The sequence below is a fragment of the Theropithecus gelada genome, chromosome 6 (genome assembly GCF_003255815.1).
Source record: "Theropithecus gelada isolate Dixy chromosome 6, Tgel_1.0, whole genome shotgun sequence".
NCBI classification, from domain to species: Eukaryota; Metazoa; Chordata; class Mammalia; order Primates; family Cercopithecidae; genus Theropithecus; species Theropithecus gelada.
In genome coordinates, this window is record NC_037673.1 from 144,858,001 (window position 1) to 144,881,774 (window position 23,774).

Genomic DNA, 23,774 nt, shown 5'->3' on the forward strand with positions numbered 1-23,774 from the left:
ATTTCCTCATCCTCTACTTTTTAACATACAGGTTTACACATTTGTTAAAAGCTCTAATAATGTTTTGCCATGATTACAAATCAGAAGCGTCTCCAGGGTGAAGTGCATAATGAGGGGAGAGGCAAATCTTTGTAGCTATGGGCTATTTGTAAGCCAGGAGTTTACAAATCAAGTTCTCTCTCCATTTATCTATCTATCTATCTATCTATCTATCTATCTATCTATCTATCTACCTACCTATCTATCCTCACTCTGTTACCCAGGCTGGAGTTCACTGGCGTGATCTTGGCTCACTGCAACCTCCGCCTCTTGAGCTCATTCTCTCCCCTTTCAAAACATTATTGTATAATATAGAGATTATAATATGCAACTAGGCTGGACAAGAAAGATTATATTTCATATTAATGGTTTCTAAATATTTATATCAATTTCTCTTAGAGCTTTCAATCTTACTCTCAACATTCAATACCATGGAAAATGCAGAAAGGCCCCTGCATCTTGAATATGAAGTGATTTTTCTGTTTTTCATGAATGAAACCATTTGAATCAAGCATCATCTCTCATTCATAAAGTAGAATTCATTATATTACCTTATTTTTCAAAGAAAAGCAATAAATCTTATTTTACAGAGAGTTCCTCTTTGACTTGAAATATATTTAATTACATATATCAGAACTGTTTGGTTCCAGAAATACAGAGTTGAATAGGAAGTAACCCCTGACATTGGGCAATTCACAGTCTAATCAGCTAATTGGACAATTCTGTCATTTACTCAGTAAATACTCTTTAAGTACATATGAGATTGGGAGACTTGGCTAGACTTAGTCTTCAGTGGTCATCAAAACAGGTTTGTGCACTCATGCACTTTACAGTCCAGTGAGGGAGCAATAAAACAAAAGATTATTAAACAATATGACAAAATGTGAAAAGGAGTAAAACAACCCATGGCATGCAGAAGCTTGCCTTAGCATTGTAACAGGTTGGCCTCCTACTTACATCTGGGCCTTCATGTTCTCCATTTGAGATAAACAATTTCACAGAATGTTTACATCTGACAAAGCTACTCTGTGACTATGAGAAATCAAGACTAAGATAATACCACTTAAAAATCATGTCTAAACACAGGCAAAACATGAACATTATCAAAGTCACAAAATACCAAATATCGACTTATCTAGACTAATGTGACTGCTGCTTCTTCACCAATTACAACTTTAGCCTTAAGCTACTCTTCCTTCCTTCTAAATAATTACTCCCACTTTCTCAGGGCATTCAAACCAAAGCAAAGCCTCTTTTCCTTAAATCTTTTGCCGAATTAACCTAACATCTCAAATCCTACAATAAGACCTTTCTAATACCCTCTTACTGACATGCCTTATGGCTCCCAGGGGTGTGTGTTCTCATAAGCTGCAATGAATCATAAGCCCAATTTGTTCAACTATAGGTGTGTTCCTGGTGGTCTTTGGCTGGAAGAGTATGACAAAGGCAAAACTTGAAGGCAGCAATAATATCATTCTTGTTGCCCCTTTCCTCCCTTCTCCACAGGAATTCACAGGGGCATGAAGAAAATGAAAACAGATGGTCATGAACTCTTAAATTAAGGGGTAGGAAATATTTTATTCATGTATATATTTATTCATTGAGTCATATGTTATCTCATTCCAAAAATAACTTACGGTGGCTGATCTTATTCAGAGGATTCAAAGGTACAGAGTAGAGGGCAACTCCCTGAGAACTGTTATATAAAGACAACATCCTGGCAAAAGAAACACCCAACAATAATGAAAATGGTAGGATGAGGGCACTCCAAATGACTCTGATGTTTAACAAGATACCTCCTTTTCCCACAGCTGAGGTTCCCCCTATGCTTTTCTTAACCAGGGATGACATATTAATCACCTACTGTCAGGTTCTACCTGGCTTCCTGTCATAAGTATCTTCTTCCCTTCAATAGAAACTCTTTATTCCCCTCCCCATTCTCAGTCCCTATTCCCTACAGATAGCAAGCTCAGTCTGGTCTCAGGATCCAGAAAAAAAAAAAATCCTCATTTTTTAGTCTTGAAGAATTTAAGAAGCTCTAGTTAAATCCTCAGGCAAATCTAAACCAATCAAGTCACTCTTGGCTTAACCTAATGATTTTCTAATAGAGCAGTACCATTCCCATAAAGGGTATTTAAAGTATGTGAGGACTTAATTTTTACTTGTCACAATGACTGTCCTGCATAGGGAAAAACTAACCCATCCAGGATGCTAATAGTGTTCCTATTGAGAAACATCTCACCATAGATGTCACATGTCTATCACATCTAACCATCCTGCTTCTCCCCATGCCCACATCAGATATTAGTAATCAAACAGTACATGCCACTGAGCTGGATCTGGCCTCAAAATCTTTATCAACATAGTAATCCAGGCACGCCTTGTCATCAGATTTGACATGGAATATAAAACCTATTTGCTATTCCTGCACATAACCTTTTAAAAAAAGTTCTACTTTTTGTGGGTACATAGTGAGTATATGTATTTATGAGGTACATTAGACATTTTGATACAGGCATACAGTGCATAATAATAACATCAGGGTAAATGGGATATCCATCACCTCAAGCATTTATCCTTTCTTTGTGTTACAAACAACCCAATTATGTAGTTATTTTTAGATGTACAATGAATTATTGTTGACTGTAGTCACTCTGCTATGCTATCAATACTAGAGCTTATTCATGCTATCTAATTATATTTTTGTACCCATTAACCATCCCCCCCTTCCCTATCCCCACTACCTCTGGTAAACATCATTCCACTCTAACTCCATGACTTCAATTGTTTTAATTTTTAGCTACCACAAATGAGTGAGAACATGCATAATTTGTCTTTCTGTGCCTGGTGTATTCCACTTAACATAATGACCTCCAGTTCCACCCATGCTGTTGCAAATGTCAAGGTCTCATTCTTTTTTATGGCTTTTTCTTTTTAAGACAAAAAATAGCTTCATGGTTCTTAAGATGAAGTCCTTCATCCTACTCTATTTTCTACACCTGTAGTCATGCCTTGGTCATCTGACCACTCTCCAAGTCCTTCTGAGACAGGGCCCCTTTCAGGAATGTGAACCCTATGGCTGAGACCTTACAACATTTCAAGAGATCTCTTTGACAATAAATGCCTCCCAGCATTACAACTCTGAACATTCCTTGCTCCTAATGCAAAGTGAGCTACACCCTCTAGTGGGCAAACCATATGTAGTTCATTGAACTTTGGAAGAGTAACATCCTTTGCCCACTACCTACCACCTCCAGTAAGGATCAGGCTCCCCAGATTTTACAAGAAAAAAAAAAAGCAGGGGATGGGGGAATAGGGGAATGGGAGATATTATGGCTCTTCTGCCTGAAAACTCCAGGTGAATCTGAATTTAGTAACAGCCGGATTCAGGGTCTCCAAAACTTCTGCTGGAAATTTCTTTCTCCAGTTCTTGGATCCATCCCTACTTTCTCTAGTGTGGTTTTTATTCTCAGGCAGACTTTCCCCACCCCACGCCACCTCTATCCGCAGTGGTAGACCCTGGCAGCTTACAGTTATAATGTCGTCAGTAGAACAGCGCCTTCCTTTTCTAAGAAGTCTTCTAACGAAAGGTTTGAGTCTTATTACACTAGTTGGAATAAAAATTCTTGAACCAGTCATAGCTACAAGCATGCTTAACTCTCATTGAAATGGAGCAAATTATAAGGTCCTACAGGAGCCAGAGATAAGTTGGTATTACTGTATGAACTAGAAGGGGATAAAGAATTGTTCCCCAAAGGAATATTGAAGAACTATTGCCAGAGGAGAAATAAATGCAGGTCAAGCAAACAACAGATGCTTCAACACTATACTTTCTATATACTATCTTTGAGTCTAAGATTGTTCTCAGGCCTGCCCCAACCTCAATCCCTTGCTATACTGCTGTCCTTACTGCAGTAAACTGTTTTGCCTGTTTTTGCTATAATAAGTTTTGGTATTGTCAGGAGCAGAAACTTTTTATCTTGGTAGAAAGCATAAAAATGTCACCTAGAGATCTTAGCCTTCTGGTGCCCACACTTTTATATCCAAATGACATGACTTGATCTTCCACTCCACAAACCACAGGAAGACTGGTGTCCTTCCAATTGCAGAGAATCCCAGGACCTCTATGTCCTTATGGTAACTATGTGCTCTGTATCTTTAATTTTGCAAAGTTCTCCATCAGCACCTCATTTCATCTTTGGATGCTGCTGCCTCACTCCCCACTTTGGTGCAGATGACTCCACAGCCACTGCACACCTGCTATCTTACTTCACTCCTCAAGCACTTTCAAGGCTATTTAGGGGAACAAATGTTTTCTGAAGATTTGGAATAATGGAGGACGACAATGGCTAACACGGCCTATGAAATATGTCAGAATACTTTCAGTTAAGAGAGATGAAAATCTAAATGAAACAGCTAAGGTCAAGCAAGAAATGTGTAGACTCATGCAATTAGGAGGATTCAGGGTGGGTCGTAATTCAGGCACAGCTTTATCCATGGACTCAGGTATTGTCAGAAGTCTCAGTCTCCATCTCTGCCCTCTGCTTGTCTCTCGATTTTATTAAATGCTGGTTTCATCATCTCCCATACAAACTCTATCTACCAGATAAGAAAAATAGCTGCAGCCACTCCAGTCTCATGTCCTTACAGCTCATGCTAAAAAAAAAAGGGGGGGTGGGTAGGGGTTGGGAATGGGAAGAAGAGAATCCTGGAGGCCAGCCAAACATTCCCCACAATCAGTATGCAACTGTGGTCCCCAGACATGGGAAATAGAAGCTTTTCTTACATGATTAAATGTCTATGCCAAAAGGTAAAATTTAAGCAAAGAAATGAGGATCAGATCACACCTATTATTATTATTTGGCACTAAGAAACAGTATATGAATAATTAATATGTAAAATGTCATATTTTCAAAAACTATAGCATGTTAAGGAATTAGATGAGTCTTATGATTGAAATTTTAAATTTTTAATCAAGTATTGGCTTAAACTTAGAATATTAAGTTGAAGAGATGAGAATTTTATTAAGACTAAAGATTACTGGCTGTTTGAGAAGTTGTCATTTGCCATATTTGTATGTTTAATAGAGTTATGAGTTTTATTTAAATATTTAGGAAGGTTTGGTTTATTAAACCATTGAAATGCTTAAAAGGAAAAATCGAGGGTATTATATGTATTCATTTATTCATTAATTCCTTTATTGGACAAAACTTAACTATGTATCTACCCCCATCTGTTTATTTTTGAAAAACTGGTCTATTAGTATGGTTATTTGATTTCTGTCCCCCAACTCCTCAACCAAACTGCCCATAGAAACCTATCTACTTCTCATCACAATTGTTCTTTTGTACCTAACAGTGTCTGGCCCTAGAGCAAGCCCTCAGAAAATACTTGCTGAATGAATGAATGAACCATGTGAGGCTCAAAATACAACCAACTTATAAAAGAAGCACAATTGTTTTCTCCTAGTTACTTGTGGAACATAAGGACCATCAGTTTCCATCCCACTATTATACTTACCTAGATGGGCCCAGCTCACCAGCAACTTCCTTTTCTTCCCTTGCAATAGCTGAATAAGGTTGATCCACCTTCTGCCTACAGGGGAGCAAACTGTTCACTCACCTAGGGCTGGAGACTCATCAGGTATATGAGGGGAAGCAGTGAGCCCTATGCTCAGCTAAAATATGTTATGTGTGAAGGGAAATAAGATTGAAAAGGTAGGCTGAAACCAATGCATACTGTACCTGGGAAGTCTGATAAACAAGTTATATATACATTATTTAAGCCTCAGTTTAAGCAAAAAAGAGACATTGAAAGTTTTTTCTTAAAAAAAAAAAAAAAAACCACTTTATTAAACTATGATTGACATACAAAAATTGCATATATTTAATATATAAAACTTGATGAGTGTGAAGATAAATATATACCTGTGAAACTATTACCACAATCTATGCCATAAACCTATTCATCACCTCCAAAAGTTTCTTCCTGTCTTTTCATTATGTTACGTGTGAGTAGAACACATAAGATCTATTCTCTTAACAAATTTTGTAAATACATTCTACAGTGTTGTTAGATCTCTAATCTTGTATAAACAAGTTTGTACCCTGTGACTAATACCTCCCCATTTCCCGAGAGAGAAAGGGCCAATCTCCAAACTCCTTCTTTTATCAGGAACCTACTCCTCTGATAACAGCACTGATATATTCATGAGGGAGGGCTCTCATGACCTAATCATCTTTTAAAAGTTCCACCTCCTCAAAACTATTGCATTAGGCATTAAGTTTCTGTATTAGTCCATTCTCACACTGCCATAAAGACATACCTGAGACTGGGTAATTTATAAAGAAAAGAGATTTAATCAGGTCATAGTTCTGTGGGCTGTACAGGCTTCTGCTTCTGGGGAGGCCTCAGGAAACTTACAATCATGGTGGAAGGTGACAGGGAAGCAAGAACATCTTCACGTGGCCTGCGGGAGAGAGCAAGTGAAGGAGGAAGTACTACATGATTTCAAACAACCAAATCTCATAAGAACTCACTCACTTTCATAAGAAGAGCAAGGGGGAAGTCTGCCCCCACGATCGAATCACCTCCCACCATGCCCCTCCTCCAACACTGAGAATTACAATTTGACATGAGATTTTGGTGGGGACACAGACCCCAACCATATGAGTTTCCAACACATGAACTTTGGGGAACACATTCAAACCATAACACTTAAGGGTAATTTTAAAAAAATAAGCTTGTTGAATTTCCTGTTTCACTCTTAACCTTTTCACTTCCTCATCACATAAACATGATCTTGTGTAGTACGGCACAAATTAAAAATGAACGGTAATGTCCTTAATGTTTAATATTGCTTAATGTTCACTCAGAGTTCATGCTTATGAAAGTGTAAAAGTCTTCAATGCAGGCTTTTGTTTTTGTTTTTTCTTAATCTACCACGATGTGTTGGTTTTGAAATTGCAATTCTCTATGCATACACCTACATACAACATCCTTTCACAGAATTTTCTTATGTAACTTGGGAAAAATTAGGGCACTTTGAAAGTGAACTTCAGAAATATCATACGCTAAGAATTCAGCCCTTATAACTTCAACTATCTAGAAATAACTGAGAAGCAGGAAGGAAAAGAGGTCTCTGAACAATCAAATAATAACAGCTAACATTTATAGAGTGTTTACTGCCTGCCAAGCACTGTTCTATCTGGATTACAAACATTACCTCACAAGAAACAAATGAGGGTGAGGATGTGGAGAAATTGGAGTCTTTATACACTGTTGACAATGTAAAACAGTGTAACTGCTATGGAAGAGAGTATGGTGGCTCCTCAAAAAATTAAAAATAGAATTATGTATGATTCAGCAATCCCACTTCTGCATATATATACCAAAAGATGAAAACAAGATCTCAATATGATATTTTCACTCTCATGTTTATTCCAGCATTATTCACAATAACCAAAATGTGGAAGCAACCCAAATGCCCATTGATGGATGAATAGATAATGTGATATACACAGGCAACGGAATATTATTCAGCCTTAAAACCTTGAAGACTTCGAACTAAGTGAAATAAGTCAGTCACAAAAAGACAAAGTGTATGAAGCTACTTCTTTGAGGTATTTAATGCAGTCAAACTCAGAAACAGGATGTAGAACTGTGGTTTCCAGGGCTAGGGTAGGAGAAAATGGGGAGCTCTTGTTCAATGGATATAGAGTATCAGTTTTGCAATGAAAAAGTTCTAGAGATCTGCTGAACAACGTGAATATGGTTAATACTACTGAACTGTACACTTAAAAATGGGCTCAAAAATTTTTTCCGCTCCCACATAAGAGTGAAAACATACAGTGTTTATCTTTCTGTGCCTGAATTATTTCACTTAATATAATGTCCTCCAGGTTCATCCATATTGCCTCCAATGACAGAATTTCATCCTTTTGTATACATATTTTGTGTATATGTTCCACATTTTCTTTATTCATTCATCTGTTAATGGTAGGGTGAATATAGTTAACGATAGTTTATTGTATATTTTCAAGAAGCTAAAAGGGAGGATTTTGAATGTTTGCAACACAAAGAAATGATAAATGTTTGCAGTGAAGGTATATGCTAATTAGCCTGCTTTGATCATTATACATTGTATACCTGTATTGATATATCACTCTGTATCCCATGAATATGTACAATTATTGTGCATTAACTGAAAACTAAAAATGAATGGAAATACATAATTAAAATGGTAACTTTTATGTTATGTGTTTTTAATCACAATTAAAAATACACAAAAAAAACATAAAGAAAGAATTGATAAACAAAATGTGGAATACATATGCAGTGGAATATTATTCAGACTTAAAAAGGAATTAAATTCTAAATACATGCTACAACATGGATGAACCTTGAAGATATTATGCTAAGGTAAAAAATTCAGACATAAAATGACAAATATTGTTATGATTCCACTTATATGAGTACCTAGAGTGGTCAAAATCATACAGTCAAAAAGCAGAATGGTGGTTGCCAGGAGCTGAAGGGAGGAGAGCATGGGGGATTGCTGTTTAATGAGTTTCAGTTTGGGAAGATAGAAAAGTTATGATGATGGGTGGTGGTGATGTTCGCACAATAATGTGAATGTGCATAATTGCAGTGAACTGTATACTTAAAGTGGTTAAAATGACAAATATGTTATATATATTTTGCCACAATTTTCTTAAAAAATAAGGTATGAGATTATTCATGCACAAATGCAAGACTGGGCTGGTGGGACTACAAGCCTTGCTTTTTGATGCTTGTGCTAATATATACACATCCAAAAATCTAAAAATTAAAAACAATGAGGCAGTGTGTGGTAAATTACAGATGGCCACAAAGTCTTCACTACACCTTCAATTAAGAGGTGGACTCATTTTTCTCTTGAATCTGGGCTGTCTTAGCGGCTTTTTTGGCCCAACGAGATGTGATGGAAATCACTTCTGGGACTGCAGAGGCTAGATCATATGAAGTTTTGTAGCTTCCTCCTGTTTTGCTTGGAATAGCTCCCTTTTTTCCCATTCTACCTCCAAGTTCTTCCTGACAAAACCCAAACACCATGGTATAAGAAACCCAAATCAGAGGGAAAGCCCAAGTGTAGGCACTCTGATAAATAGCTCCAACTGAGCATCTAGAGATCAGCCAGCCTCAACTGCCATCAATATAACATCTATTAGAGGCTGATATTAACTACAGCCCCAGTTTGACATCTGACTGTAAATGCCAGAGACTGCAAGCTAGGACTGCCCAGCCTACAGAATCACGGCAGATAAAATTTTTAGCCACTAAATTCTGGAGTGACTTGTTATGTAGATACCATAATGATGTCTATTTTAACAAACCTGAGCCTTAGAGCTGAAGTGATTGCCCATGGTCTCTCTGCCAGTAAGCAGAGGAACTCACACTTAACCAAGTCTTTCTGGTTCTAAAGCCTACATTCCTGACTACCAAATACACAATTTCTCAGTCAAAACAGCTACAACAGTTGTGTTTTTTTTCTTTTTACCTCCAAAAAAATCCTGTATTTGAATTCATAGTGGAGTTCTTCCATATACCTCAAGTCTAAGGGTGGTAAGAATAACCTTGATATGCATAGCACTTTCTGCAGTTGTGCACTGAACAGGCTCCAGAGCCATATGAACCAGTCCTGAGCAAACTCTAACCACTATCCCTAACCAAAACTTCTCTTGAGTATTAGTCATCATTCTAATAAAGGGATTATCTGTTGTTTAGGTACCTAAGGAACTTCAAGGAAGAATAGGGGCTGATACCAGAACTCATGGAAGAATGAGAAGAGATATTTCAGAATTTAATTAAAAATGGGGATTGAAAATTTAAAAAATACAGTAGTTTAAGGTCATTTAGTGTAGGGCAAACTTTCCTGCAGTGCTCAGGGACCCCATGATGATGCCACTGTATAAGAGAAACATTAACTCAGGACATTTTTAATGAAAACCTGTATCATCAAGGTACAAATAAGTCCTAGAGATGAAGGGATACATATTACATGCTCTACCTGAAAATGTTAAAACTAGTTTTGATATCTTATTATATATAACACTCATAGCAGTGAGAAAATATCTTTAACATTTATTACAATGATTTGTGGTGTGAAATTTTCTAAACTTGAGGTAGGAAACCTTTCTTACTCATGAGTATTCATTTCAGGCCCCACTACAGTGCTTTTTACAAAAGGAGGAATGCTAATAAAATGAAAATCACATTCCATTGAATTAAAAATTCAGGACAATTGTGCTGAAATAAACCTTACTGAATGCCTTCTAAATATACCATGCCCTGCACTAGAAACTTTCGTAATTCCTATTTATTCTTCAGGATAATCTAGGAAACAAATCGACAGAAGCAAATAGCATAAAAATTCATTTTTGTCTTCAATTACAAGAAGACTGTAACAAGAAAGCTGAGATTGCAATGAATAGTACATGAATATGATGAGGTTTGGTTTTGTTTGTCCTAACAGAGCTCCAAATCAAAAAACAGATACATGGTTTGACAGGTGGAATGGGATAGCTAAAACTGTGGGTGCCTAAGACAAGCTGAAACCTAAGGTGCAGAACCATACTGGGGAAAGAGGGGAAAAACTAGTAGGTCTGGTATCAATCAAGAAAAGAAGAAGAAACAGGATTCCCAAGCCTTCTTTAGCTTTTTCCTCTCCAGCAGAATAGCCTAGTCAATGCTAGGTCTTGTCAAATCATATCTTACATGGCTTTAATGCACACTAACTTTCCTAAGAAGTATTTGTATCTATTTAAATCTAGCGATTTCAGCCCATATTAATTACATGTATATAAGGTCAATAACACAGGATGTAAAAGGTAAAAATCTCAATTTCAGTCCATCTGTGCGACATCGTGCAAGTCAATTACACTCTCTGAAGACAATTCCTTATCCATTAAACAACAAAAAAGGTGATTAAGTTGATCCTTGCCTACATGTCAGAGTCGTGTAGAGTTTTTAATGACACTCATGTGAAATTCCTTTGGACTGTAAAATACTATTACTTACGTGCAAAGCCAATGTCCCGAAATCACAGAAGGGATGACTTAAGATTAACATCTTTAACCGCGCCCCCGTCCTTCCTTTCAAAAAAAAAGTTACCTATTTTCAGTTGAATGATTTTGGTAAAATCTCTATTGGAACCTATCTACTTCGCAAATGGCAAAGGCGAGGTCCGGAGGGTATCCAAGACCCCAGAGAACCAGTGGAAATCAAGACCAAACCACACGGTGGAAACTGGTTCCGGCGCATCAGACTCAGTGCTTCCGGCATGGCGCTTTAGTGTCACGTGAAAGACCAGCACCTCCTAAGCCTTCCGAAATGCCACGCTGAACATGGCTGCCGCGCTTCGATGCTTCTTTACACACATAATATGGACACGGGTTGATGGTCCAGCCCCGGATGACGACACTCCGGAAATGTGCGAGCGGCGGCGGAAGCGGAAGTGCCTCAGCAGTGGGGGCCGGGGAAGTGTCTGTAGCGTCCCTCCCTCTCAACCACAATAACAGACGGAGGGTCGGCGTAGGTGAGGCGGCGGCTGAGTGGGCCTGGGGACCGGGAGCGGGGTGGCAAAGCCAGGAGTGCGTGTGGCAGGGCTGAGGTAGCTGGATGGGGGTTCTGGAACTTCCGACCGCTTAAGCTCGGCCTCTGGCCCCCTTCGGGCCTAGAGCTCCCTGAGAGATCAGGGGTTGAATTTGTAGTTCCTGGCCTTCTAGGCCGTGCCTGCGGGGTTTGCCTGCTCCTCTGCCTGGCCCCAAAATCAAGCCTAAAGAACCCTCTCTGGGCCCCAGTTTCCTCAATCAAATGTCTGAGGGTGTTGCACTGGACAGCTTCTGTGACTGTCTCCCACTCCGGGCGTCACGAATTTCATGATTTTAATGTTAAGTCGCTGTTTCGGCCTGTGAAGTGAAGGAGGCCTGTGTTCAGAGTACTGAGGGGATGTCCGTGAGCAGGAAGCAGTGAACACATCTTTGAGAGGCTGCCACGCCTGAGTATCAGGATCCCTGAATTCTAGTTTTACCCCTTCCACCTACACACTGTGTGACCTTGTCTAGGTCCATTAGCCTTTCTGTGCTGCAGTTTGCTTATCTGTGTTGGATGCCTTTGATGTCCGTGCCCTAGCTGTGGAAATTAGATTCTTAACTCCCCTTTTATGGAGCCTTTACGGACCTGAAAAGCATATTCTCCCTGCACTCTGCACATCCAGAATTTGACTAAGAGATGTCTACCGTGTTTCTTTGCAGACACCAAGCTGGCCAAGGGCATCTGGGCACTTAGGAAGGTTCCTGTGCAATGAGAAGCTCTGTCCAGAAAACTTTGTTTTATACACCTAAACCAACAGTGTAAACCACTACAAAGTGAAAAACAGGAGACCTTAATTTTTGTTCCAAAGTTTCTGTTAACTTGATGGTTTACTTTGACCAAATCCCTTCCTCTTTCTGAACTTGAAATTTTTTTTTATCAGCCAAAGGAAGACGTTGGATTAGATCACTGGTTTTTCATCCCCTTGCCCATTCCCCCAACACAAGTGAAGGATAAAATAATAGTTCTATAAAGCCATGATTTTCTCAGGGAGGGAAGAGGTCCAGTTTGGAGGGTATGTGTTACATAGGCATAGACTGAAAAAAATCCGCTTGTGATTTTTAACTTTCATTTTGAGAATTAACATTTTAGATTATCTGTAAGCCTTCTTTCCCCTCTTTAAAATGTGTGATGCTGTAATTCTGATATCCTCCTTGGGTAAAGAATGTAGAGTTTTGTGTGCCTCTTTGTTTAAATGGCTGTGTGCCCAGAGGTACACTCTTTATATTTAGTCAAACAGATACTAATGCATAGTAGAGGAGAAAAAGGAACAGCTAGATTCCTGTAAGGTAGGGTGATATAGTGAAGTAAAATTGGTAGTATACTAAAATGAAATAAGGTGGTATAGTGAAATAAAATTAAAAAGGAGTTGAAGACCTGGATCCCTGCTTCACACTGGTACATTCTGCCTCTGTGACTTTGGATAAGACATCTAACGTCTCTAGGTCTCACTTTCCTTATCTGTAAAACGAAGGGTTGAACTGGATGATTTCTAGGCCTTTTTCAGCACCATAATCCTGTGGGGGGTTTTTGTTTTGTTTTGTTCGTGTGTGGTTTTTATCTGAGCAGTTTGCTGGATGTGGTGTGGTATTTCCTTAGACGAGAGGCTGTCCTAGTCAGTAGATACACTAGATAGTCTATGATGTCAGTTAAGGTCTGTGAGGGCAAATTAAGTGATATGCAAGGTTACTTTGATATGAGCAAGCTGAAACCAATAGAAACCAAAAGAAAGGCATGAGAAACTTGAAGAGCTGGGAAGCCCTTGACCAGATAGGATCATTGAGAATATTGGGAAATTTTAAGTGAGAGGTGGGTATTTTTCATGAGGATAAAAGTAATTTGAGTTTGGGTGGGAAGGAGATTTGAATTGACAAGATAGGAAGAGAACACTTTTTGGAAACAACTCTGGTTTAAGAATGTGCTTGCAACACCAAGACAAAAGTAATGCTTCCTGTGGCTAAAGTCAGCTAAGCAGGCAGCCACAGAATGACTGTAATATACCTAAGGTGGCCATAGACCACTGTGTGGGAGCCTAAATTAAATGGACCATAAACCCTAATTTGTGAAGTAGGGTGTGGTCAGATGCAGTTCTATCAGAGCATCTAGAAGCCTTTCTCCAAGCACTGGGGCATTGCTCTGGAATGCCGGAAGACAGCCACGGTGGCAGAGGACTGACTTGATGATAGGATGTTTAGTGTAACCTGGGAAGTCTGTATCCCAGCCTGAACATTGACACTATTTAATCTTGGGCAAGTGATTTGTCACCTTGTCCTCTCTGGTTCTGTTTGTTCATCTTAAAAATTCGGGATCACTGGATGAGCTTCGATGTCTGTGAATATGAACCCCCTGAAATCGTGTATGTATTTCTGCTTGCACGAGTCTGGAAAATAGATGTGCCACTTTCATCATATTCTCAGATGGGTTTGTGACCCACAAAAAATTGAGAACTGTGTGATTAAGTAGTCTTTCAGGTCCTCTTCAACTTTTAACATTCTGGGATTCTATGATTCTGTCATTTCTGACATTTCCTTAAGGTTCAGAGTCTGAGGGTCTAGAAGTTGCTAAGCCTATAGGTAACACCTGGTACTGCAAAGTATATTCTTTATATATAACACTCTCCTCCTTATTTATGCAGGCATAGCTCAGAGATACTGCAGGTTTGGTTCCAGACTACTGCAATAAAGCAAGTCACAAATTTTTTGGTTTCCCTGTGTTTACAGAAGTTATATTTTACAATGTAGTATAATCTATTAACTGTGTAACAGCATTATATCTAAACTAATGTATATGCCATAATTTTAAAGTACTTGATTTTAAAAAATGCTAACAATTAATCTGAGCCTTCAGCAAGTCATAATATTTTTGTTGATGGAAGGTCTTGTCTCTGTCTTGATGGCTGCTGACTGATCAGGGTGGTGGTTGCTGAACACTGGGGTGGCTTGGCAGTTTCTTAGGACAACAGTGAAGTTTGCCTCATTGATTGGCTCTTCCTTTTAGGAAATATTTTGTTGTAGCATGCGATGTATGATAGCATTTTACTCACAGTAGAATTTCTTTCAAAATTAGACTAAATCCTCTTAAACCCTGGCACTGCCCTATCAACTGAGTTGATGTAGTATTCTAAATCCTTTGTTGTCATTTCAATAATGTTTACAGCATCTTCACCAGAAGTAGATTTCATCTCAACAAATCACTTTCTTTGTTCATCTGTAAGAAGCAACCTCTCATCTGTTCAAGTTTTATCATGAGATTGCAGCAATTCAGTCACATCTTCAGGCTGTCCATCCGATTATTAGTTCCACATCTGCAACAACTTCCTCCACTGAAGTCTTTTGTTGTTTTTTATTTCAATCCTGCTCCTTCTATAACCACAGAAGTCTTGAATTCCTCAGAGTCATCCATGAGGACTGGATTCCAAACTCTTGTTAATGTTGATATTTTGACCTCCTCCCATGAGTCACAGGCGTTCTTAATAGCTTCTATTAAGCTATTAATATATCCTTTCCACAAGATTTTGATTTAGTTTGCCCATATCCATCAGAGGAATCACAGTCTATAGCAGCTATAGCCTTAGGAAATTTCTTCCTTTTTTATTTTTTTGAGACAGAATCTAGCTCTGTTACCAGGTTCGAGTGCAGTGGTGCGATCTTCGCTCACTGCAACCACTGACACCCTGGTTCAAGCAATTCTCCTGCCTCAGCCTCCCGAGTAGCTGGGATTACAGGCACGTGCCACCACGCCCAGCTAATTTTTGTATTTTTAGTAGAGATGGGGTTTCACTATGTTGGCCAGACTGGTCTCAAACTCCTGACCTTGTAATCCGCCTGCCTCGGCCTCCCAAAGTGCTGGGATTATAGGTGTGAGCCGCCACGCCCAGCCAGGAAATTTGTTTCTTAAATAATATGATTTGAAAGTTGAAAGTTCTTGATCTATTAGCTGCAGAATGGATATTGTGTTAGCAGGCATGGAAACAATATTAATCTCCTTTTATATCTCTAAGGGACCTCTTAGATGACTAGGTCCATTGTCAATGAACAGTAAGATTTTGAAAGGAAACTTTTCTGAGGAGTAGATCTTAGTAGAAGTCTTAAAGTATTTAGTATGCTATGCTGTAAACAGATGTGCTGTCATCCAGGCTTTGTTGTTCCTTTTGTAGAGCACAGGCAGAGTAGATTTAACATCATTCTGAAGAGCCCTACGATTTTCAGAATGGTTAGTAAGCATTGGCTTCAACTTCATGTCACCAGCTGCATTCTCTAACAAGATAATCAGCCTGTCCTTTGAAATTAGTCATTTACTTCTCCCTAGCAGTGAAAATCTGATATGGAATATTATTCCAATGGAAGGCTGTACATACTGAAAATCTGTTGTGTACTGTAGCTCCTTTCAGCCATTATCAAAGGTCGATCTTTTGGATAACTTGCAGCTTCTCCATCAACGTTTGCTGCTCCACCTTGTGCTTTTCTGTTGTGGAGACAACTTCTTTCCATAAGCTCATGAACCACCCTCTGCTAGCTTTCAACTTTTCTTCTAAAGCTTCCTCACCTCTCTCGGCCTTCATGGAATTGTGGAGACCTAGGGCCTTACTCTGAATTAGGCTTTGGCTTAGGGAATGTGGCTGGTTTGAACTTCTATCCTTACAACTCAGACATTCTGTATATCAGCAATAGGCTGTCTTGCTTTCTTATCATTTGTTTATTCACTGGAGTAACACTTGTAGTTTTCTCAAGAACTTTTTCTTTGTGTTCACAACTTAGCTAATGTTTGGCACAAGAAGCCTAGGTTTTGGTCTGTCTTGGCTTTCAACATGACTTCCTCACTAAGGTTAGTCATTTCTTGCTTTTGATTTAAAGTGAGAGATGTTCAACTCTTCCTTTCACTTGAGCACTTAGAGGCCATTGTAGAGTTCTTAATTGGTCTAATTTCAATATCGTTGTGTCTCAGGAAATAGGGAGGCCTAAGGAGAGGGACAGAGATAGAACAGCTAGCCAGTGGAGCAGTTAGAACGACACCATATTTATCAGTCAAGTTTGCCATCTTATATAGCATGGTTTGTGGTACCTCCAAAACAATTAAAGTAGTAACATCAAAAATCACTGATCATAGATCACCATAAAACATGTAATAATAATGAAAGGATATGAAATATTGTGAGAATTACCAAAATGTGACACAGAGACATGAAGTGAGCACGTGCTGCTGGAAAAAGGCACCAATAAACTTGCTTGACACAGTGTTTCCACAAATCTTCAATTTGTGAAAGACACATTATCTTTGAAGCCCAATAAAGTGAAACACAATTAAGGTATACCTGTACTCACCTGTCCCTCATGCTCCATGACTTCTCGGCAAGACTCCCTCCAACTCATCTTTCTCTAATGCCAGTAACTGGACTTTCCCCTCCTTTACTCTTTTTTTAACCTGCTACTGCTTTGTACCTTCTCTGCCTTGTTGAGTTTCTCAAGTGAATTGAAGGCAGGGTGTTTAGTGGCAAGTGGTATTTTGGAGGTAGGAGTGAGAAAAGAACACAAGACTAGTGATGGCAATTTTCTCCTCACTTGATTTGATTCCTCTTCCAACTAAAAAGCGAATAAGAGAAAGGGTGCACATTAAAAAGGTGCACAGTATACCAGCCGGGCATACTGACTCACGCCTGTAATGCCAGCACTTTGGGAGGCCGAGACGGGCAGATCACTTGAGGTCAGGAGTTTTGATAGCAGTCTGGCCAACATGGTGAAACCCCGTCTCTACTAAAAATACAAAAATTAGCCGAATGTGGTGGTACATGCGTGTAGTCCCAGCTACTCGGGAGGCTGAGGTGGAAGAATTGCTTCAACCCAGGAGGCGGAGGTTGCAGTGAGCCAAGATCGCACCATTACACTCCAGCCTGGGTGACACAGCGAGACTCCGTCTCTCGAAAAAGAAAAAAAAATGATAGCATCACCACTTACTTGGGAGTTTGTGTGAATTTCATGTTTTCTTTCTCATATAGGGAAACCAGGCCCCTATTCATCAGTATCTGAGATGAAATGCTCAGCATAGCCCAGCTGGGTATTTCACTTAAATGAAGATGAAGCCAACTTTAGCTGAAGCAACTTTATTGTCCTTTATCAATTATCAAGACTGAGTAAGGGTGGGGGAAAATAAAATTTGTTGACTGAGGAAGCTTTTTATCTCCTGAACATTTTCAGACATCTACTTGAACTTGAGAGGACTGGTAGATTTCTCCTGGCTGTAAGTCCTGTCAGCCTCCTATATATAAGATAAAGATCTTTTCCTTTACCCTAGTGTTCATCTCCACAAGTCCCTTCCCCACGATAGACTTAGGGCAGGGGCGTCACTATTCCACCTGCCAAGTAAGAACTAAAAGACGTAAGTCTTCAATTCTAGCCATGATGTAAGAAATATGAATCGTTTCATCTAAAATTTTGTCAGTCCTGCTAATTTAAAATTTAGGCTTTTTGCTAGTTAGTGTTAAAGGATACTGTAGGGTAAGGTTTTTATCAGCTTCCTGGAGATCTAACCTCAGTGTAATATTGTATAACATCTCTGTGAGTAAATATTTTTTAATTCTCAATAAGTGGAGTTTTATAAATGCAATGATGTTTAAGGTTCTGGGTATTTAGTCTAAAAATTCAAGTATAATTTGTGCACTAAGGCTACTAAATCTAATTCACACAAAAGCACTACATTGTAAAATCCTAAGGAACAATCAAAGGTGGAATCAGCAGAGGAAGATGTTATTAGGTGGTGTGAATTTGATGAAGAAAAAGGAGGAAGAAGGGATTTAAAAAAAAAGAAAAAAGCTTTTTATTAAAGGAATCAAGAATCAAGAGCATGATCTCCATGAAGAATTGTCAGGATTCTTAAAGCTGAATACGTGCTAAATTATAACAACTGGAGGATTAGTCTGAGCATCTAGGTAATTTGTGGGTGGATTAGTCTTTGCTGGTTAATAGTCATGTTGAGGCTTTTACATGCTACAGAGTAGCTGTTATATGTGTCACTGGAGTAAAATCTGATTGCATTATTGTCTGGGCTATAAGTTTGTTGCTGAGATCATTGAATGCTGTGGTAGCAAACGCCCCATAGGAGCATGAAATGGTTTTTAGAAGCAGCCTTGAACCTATGGGATAATGGAAAGACTGATGGATATTCATACGTTAGATATTTGAGGGTATATTGTGAGCAAGGACTTGTTATCACCTAGAGGCAAGATTTTTTAGCAGAAACATGACTAATAAATCACTACACAAACTGCCATGGAAGCATATGTTAAGTCCCACAGGGAGCTCAAATGAAGGCGTGAGTAGGGGAAGCTTTTACGGAGGACTTACGTTTAAGCTAGATTTTTACAGGCAGTTTTCTAGGCAAAGCAGGGAAGAGAAGGACACTTCCAATCAGAGTTAAAAGCATATTAGGAATGAAACACCAATGGTTGTTTGGGGGAACGAAGAAGATACTGGTCTGCTAGAGTGAGTATACTGAGAGCAAGTGGTAAGGATTGGAAGAAGATAAGACTGGAACATCTGGTGTTTTTAGATTAGATTGGAAATATTTTATCCTCTGAACCAGGATTTCTTGTAGGCCGATTGTTTTGTTTTGTTTGGCAATGTATATTGTACTTCTTAAAAACAATCTGAAAATGTCAAATGATGGCGAATAATATGAAATGAAAAGTAAAAGTTCTTTTCTGCTTTCCTAAACCTCTGTTATCACTCCTCAAAGGTTACCAGTTAATGTTTTGTTGTCATCTTTCATAAAATGTTGTACGCAAACACAGTATATTTGTCTTTTTTATCATACTTTTTAAAAAAAAGTTTTAGGGGGGTAATCTTTTTAATTTTTAAAATTATGTTGTTGTTAGAATCATACTTTAGATGTAGTCTATGTTTTGCTTTTTTCACTTAGCACTATAAATCAGAGGACTGTTTTAAAAAGATAACTGTGGCTTCAGTGTAGAGTATACCATAGTAAGCATTTATTCAGTAAATTACTTATGGCAGGCATAGTGTCTGCTAAGCTTTTCCTCGACCCTGAGGATACAGTGATGGGTATCATTTAGGAAGCCATTTCAGTAGCGCACATGAATGTTATTAACTCCCAAAACTAATGGGAGTGGATGTAAGAACTGTACTGAGATAAAATTGATAAGAATAGCCAATCAATTGTCTGTGGGAAATGAGAAATCAGAATATATTTAGGATGATTTCAAGGTTTATAATTCAGGAATTCAGTAAAACACATTAGGAAAATAGGTATGTTTATTTGCATATATCTGTATTTTGGGAAGGGGGAGGGTTCGTGATATGAAGCGTTCATTTTGGACATAATGTTTTTGGAGGATGTTCAAGTTATTGATGTGAAAATTTCTGATAGGCAGAGGAAATAAAGTTCAGAGCTCAGGAGAGGTAAGAAGTAGAGTTGGAAATTTTTTTCTTTTTTTGCTTTTCTTTGTGTATGTGTGTGTGTGTGTGTATATATACACACATATATATATTTGTAGTAGCTAAATCCTTGCGAATGGGTACAATTGCCCATGGAAAAGAGGGCTCGAGGATGAATTAGCAAAGGAGACTGAGCAGTGGTCATAGAGGAACCACAAGAATGGAGAATGTCACTTTGGGAGCCAGAGGATGAGATGGTTTCAAAGGAGTGGTCAGCAGTGTCCCATAATACAAATGGGTCAGATGGGGAAGCACTGGAAAGAGGCTATTGGATTTGTTGACTACATGTTCAGTGTAACCTCAGAGGTTTCAGGAGCTATCATAAGATGGAAAAATTCATTTGGAGCAGGCAGGGCAGTAAACAAGAAAAGGTGTGCAGTAATATAATCAGAAGCAGGTGAGTTTATTTATAGCTTTTCTTTTAGCTTGGGCAGTTCTGAGTATGCACTTTATTTTTCCAGAGGCCTGTTAGCCAAAATGTGATGGACAACGTAGAAGTAAGCTTCTGAGAACTTAAGATACATGTCACAAATTCAGGGTAGCATAGCCCATATACCTACTTTTTGCAGAATTTTTTAGGCTCACACTATGAGGTACCTGTTGATGCCAGTCCACACACATTGATTTGTCTAGTTTCTCAGGCCATACTGGTTAGAAACAACAAATGAGGGAGTGTGTGTGTGTGTGTGTGTGTGTGTGTGTGTGTGTGTATGTTTGGGGTATGAGAGGCAAGCATGCTGACAGCCTCAAGAAGTAAATAGCACATAACCTTTCAGTGAGGGAAGAAGAGACTGGAACACACACATACAGGCACAAGAAATGATGAAGATTTACTTAGCCTAGTAGTGTGTCCATTTACTGCTGAGGCAAAAGAACCCCAGGAACTGCATGTACTTAAAGTACCTTCTTCCCACCAGGTGCCTTTCTTCTACTGAGATGCCTGAATGCTTGGGTTCTTGAAGTGTATTGCTCTTCTCTCATTTTTAAGATCCTTTAGGAGTTTCCTATCACATTGAGGATTAAGACCCCTGCTAGCAGTTCAGCCTCATCTTATTCCCTTTTTATCACCCTCTGTACCCTAATACCTTTGGTTTTATTTCAGTTCCTTAAAAGAGCCAAGCTCCTTTGCAGAATCCAGCACATGCCTGTGTAGCTCCAAGAATGCTTTTCTTCTTTCCTACTTTTTGCAGTGTTAATTCCTGCTCTCCCTTCAGTTATCGGCTCAATTGTCTTTTCCTTAGGAGAATCATTAGTGGCTCTGGCCCGTTTGTTATATGAGGCTTTAGAACTGTGTTTACTGTCTTTGTAGCAGTTACCTCCTTGTGTAATTCTGAGCTCATTTATGTGGTTATTTGATTATGTATCTCCACTTGCCTCTGGGCTCTTTGTTTACATTGGCCCAGAGTATACAAGTGGTATTCAAAATAAATGTGCCAAGGCATATTTAAATGAATGTGAATGCACCTCTTTTCGGTTGTCATCCTGTGCCTCCTCCATCTACAAAACCATTAATGTTAAATAGACCAGTATTTCCTATAAACTTTCCTTATTAAAATTCCTGGACAATTTGACAGTCAAGGTGTTAACTCCACATGCTGATCAATAGAACAAAAAACCATCTGGGTGCTCATGCAACCCATTTTCTCTCTGCTTTCCCTCTCCGTTCCTCCCCTCTCCCCTATTTTCTCTCTGTTTTCGTCCTTCTCTAAAGCTTATTTTAAAAACGAAATGTGCATGTGATACAAAAGTGAAATACCATCTCAATATTCACAAGAGAGGGAGAGGGGATGTTGCATTCTTTCTCTGAAATTGTATATAAGCTTGTGTTTATTTTTTAGGAGTTCTCTGGTTTTTATCAGATTCACAAAGGGGTCCATGACTAATCTAATCCCTGACTTTATAGGTGAGAGAATGAAGAATTTTAAAGATTGTTGCAAGTTTATAGAAGTAATTTGGGGGCAGAATCAAGATTAGAACCCAAGAATGTCCTCTAGTTTCTACTATGTTAGAAGCAGTCCTAGAACCACAAGCTCCTGGAGCTGGAAGAGGTTTTGATTCCTCATTTAATGATCACATGTTACATATGAAGAAATTGATACTTGGAGAAATTGAGTGAATAAGCTAAGAAGCAACAGTACAAATTAAAACACAGTACTCATGATTCCTGGATTTTTGCTCATTCTAAATAATGCACATTTACATTATCTTCAGAAGTTGATTCTCCACTCATCTTCAGAAAAAGATGTTCTGTGCTTTTTGCACAGAACAAATTAATGTTTTTATTAATTTGAATGTGATATGTACCATTATGATACCTTTGCCTGTGTGTGTTTGAGAATAAACATTGTTTAACCTGTGTTTTAATAGGGGGTGTGTTTTTTTAGACTACTTCATTCTCTGTTTGCTTTTCAGGTACTTTGAACTCAAGTAAACAAAAGGGAAGATTTTCTCTTTGATACTGGAGACTGCACAACAATGGGGCCACGAAAGAAAAGTGTGAAAACATGTATCATGAATAATGAAATTCCAGAAGAAATTACAGCAGATGAAACAAAGGACTATATGAATCAACTTTCACATGAAGTACTTTGCCATATTTTTAGGTAAGATTGTGTTTGGTTGACTTACCTACCTGGAATGGATAAGAGCAAACCCTGAGGCAGTGCTGTCTAATGTGGTAGCTGCCAGCTACGTGCAGCATTTACATTTCAATTAAGTAAAAATTTACAATTTAGTTCGTCAGTTGCACTGGGTACATTTCAAGTGCTTAGTAGCCATATGTGGCTAGTGGACACAGTGTATAGGACAACAGAGTATAGACAGAAAATATTTCTTTTGTCACAGATAGTTCTGTTGGACAGCCTTTCTCTAGACTGTTAACATTTCTAGACTTCTTGGAATTTTTATTGACTAATAGATTTGTTGACTTTTGTTACTGCATTATAACAGCACTATGTGTGTACACTGCACAATATAAGGCAGTGTTTCTGACTTTTTCTGACTACAACCCTCAGTGAGAAACATACGTGTAAGTGATTGTAACAAAGTTTTCTGAAATAATACCCGTCATAACTAAATGCAGTGCATACATTAAAGTTGTTTTATAAGCACAACACAAAAAGACTTCTAAAAAAATTATATTTTTACCCAAACTGCATTATAACAACTGTTTTTTTTTTTTTTGAAGGAAAACTGTCATTCTAGTTTCCACTGCTTTCTTCTTTCAATTATTGTCCTTATGTATATAATTCAAATAAACAAATTCTAACATACTTTGTCTCTGAAATTAGAGATCCGAGTTTGAATCCTGGGTTCATTATTTGCTAGCTCAAGACTAATAATAGACATAATGGCAGTATTATTAGGATTCAGTGAGATAATGCATTAAACACTTAGCACACTGAAGCATAAATGCTTGGTAAATGTTAATGGTTATTCTGCCTCTTTTCATATTGCTACATGGTCTTCATAATTTTTTTTTTTTACTGCTTACTATTCTATAGAATGTATAAATAACATGGTACTTATCATTTCCCTTGTCTGACATCTAGATTGGTTTCAGTTTTTCTGTTTTCTGCAATTATAGTTGGAATTAACTTCTCTAAGCATCTGGATTTTCCATTATTTTAGGTTGTTTTCCTATGAAAAATTTCTTTA

The 23,774-nt window shown here is 38.4% G+C and overlaps 1 protein-coding gene across 4 annotated transcripts in view; it reads left to right on the top strand.

The window, feature by feature from the left end:
- Positions 1 to 11,510: 11,510 nt before the first annotated feature.
- Positions 11,511 to 23,774, top strand: part of FBXO38 (F-box protein 38) — a 59,714-nt gene continuing 47,450 nt past the window's right edge. For 3 of the 4 annotated variants that reach the window (XM_025388664.1, XM_025388665.1, XM_025388666.1), the window contains exons 1-2: positions 11,511 to 11,614; positions 22,530 to 22,720. In XM_025388664.1, the coding sequence (XP_025244449.1) occupies positions 22,593 to 22,720 (128 nt within the window). In that variant the 5' untranslated portion in view covers positions 11,511 to 11,614; positions 22,530 to 22,592. Of the gene's footprint in view, positions 11,615 to 12,340; positions 12,686 to 22,529; positions 22,721 to 23,774 lie in introns of those variants that run through there. The other variant, XM_025388663.1, reaches the window with a different exon arrangement.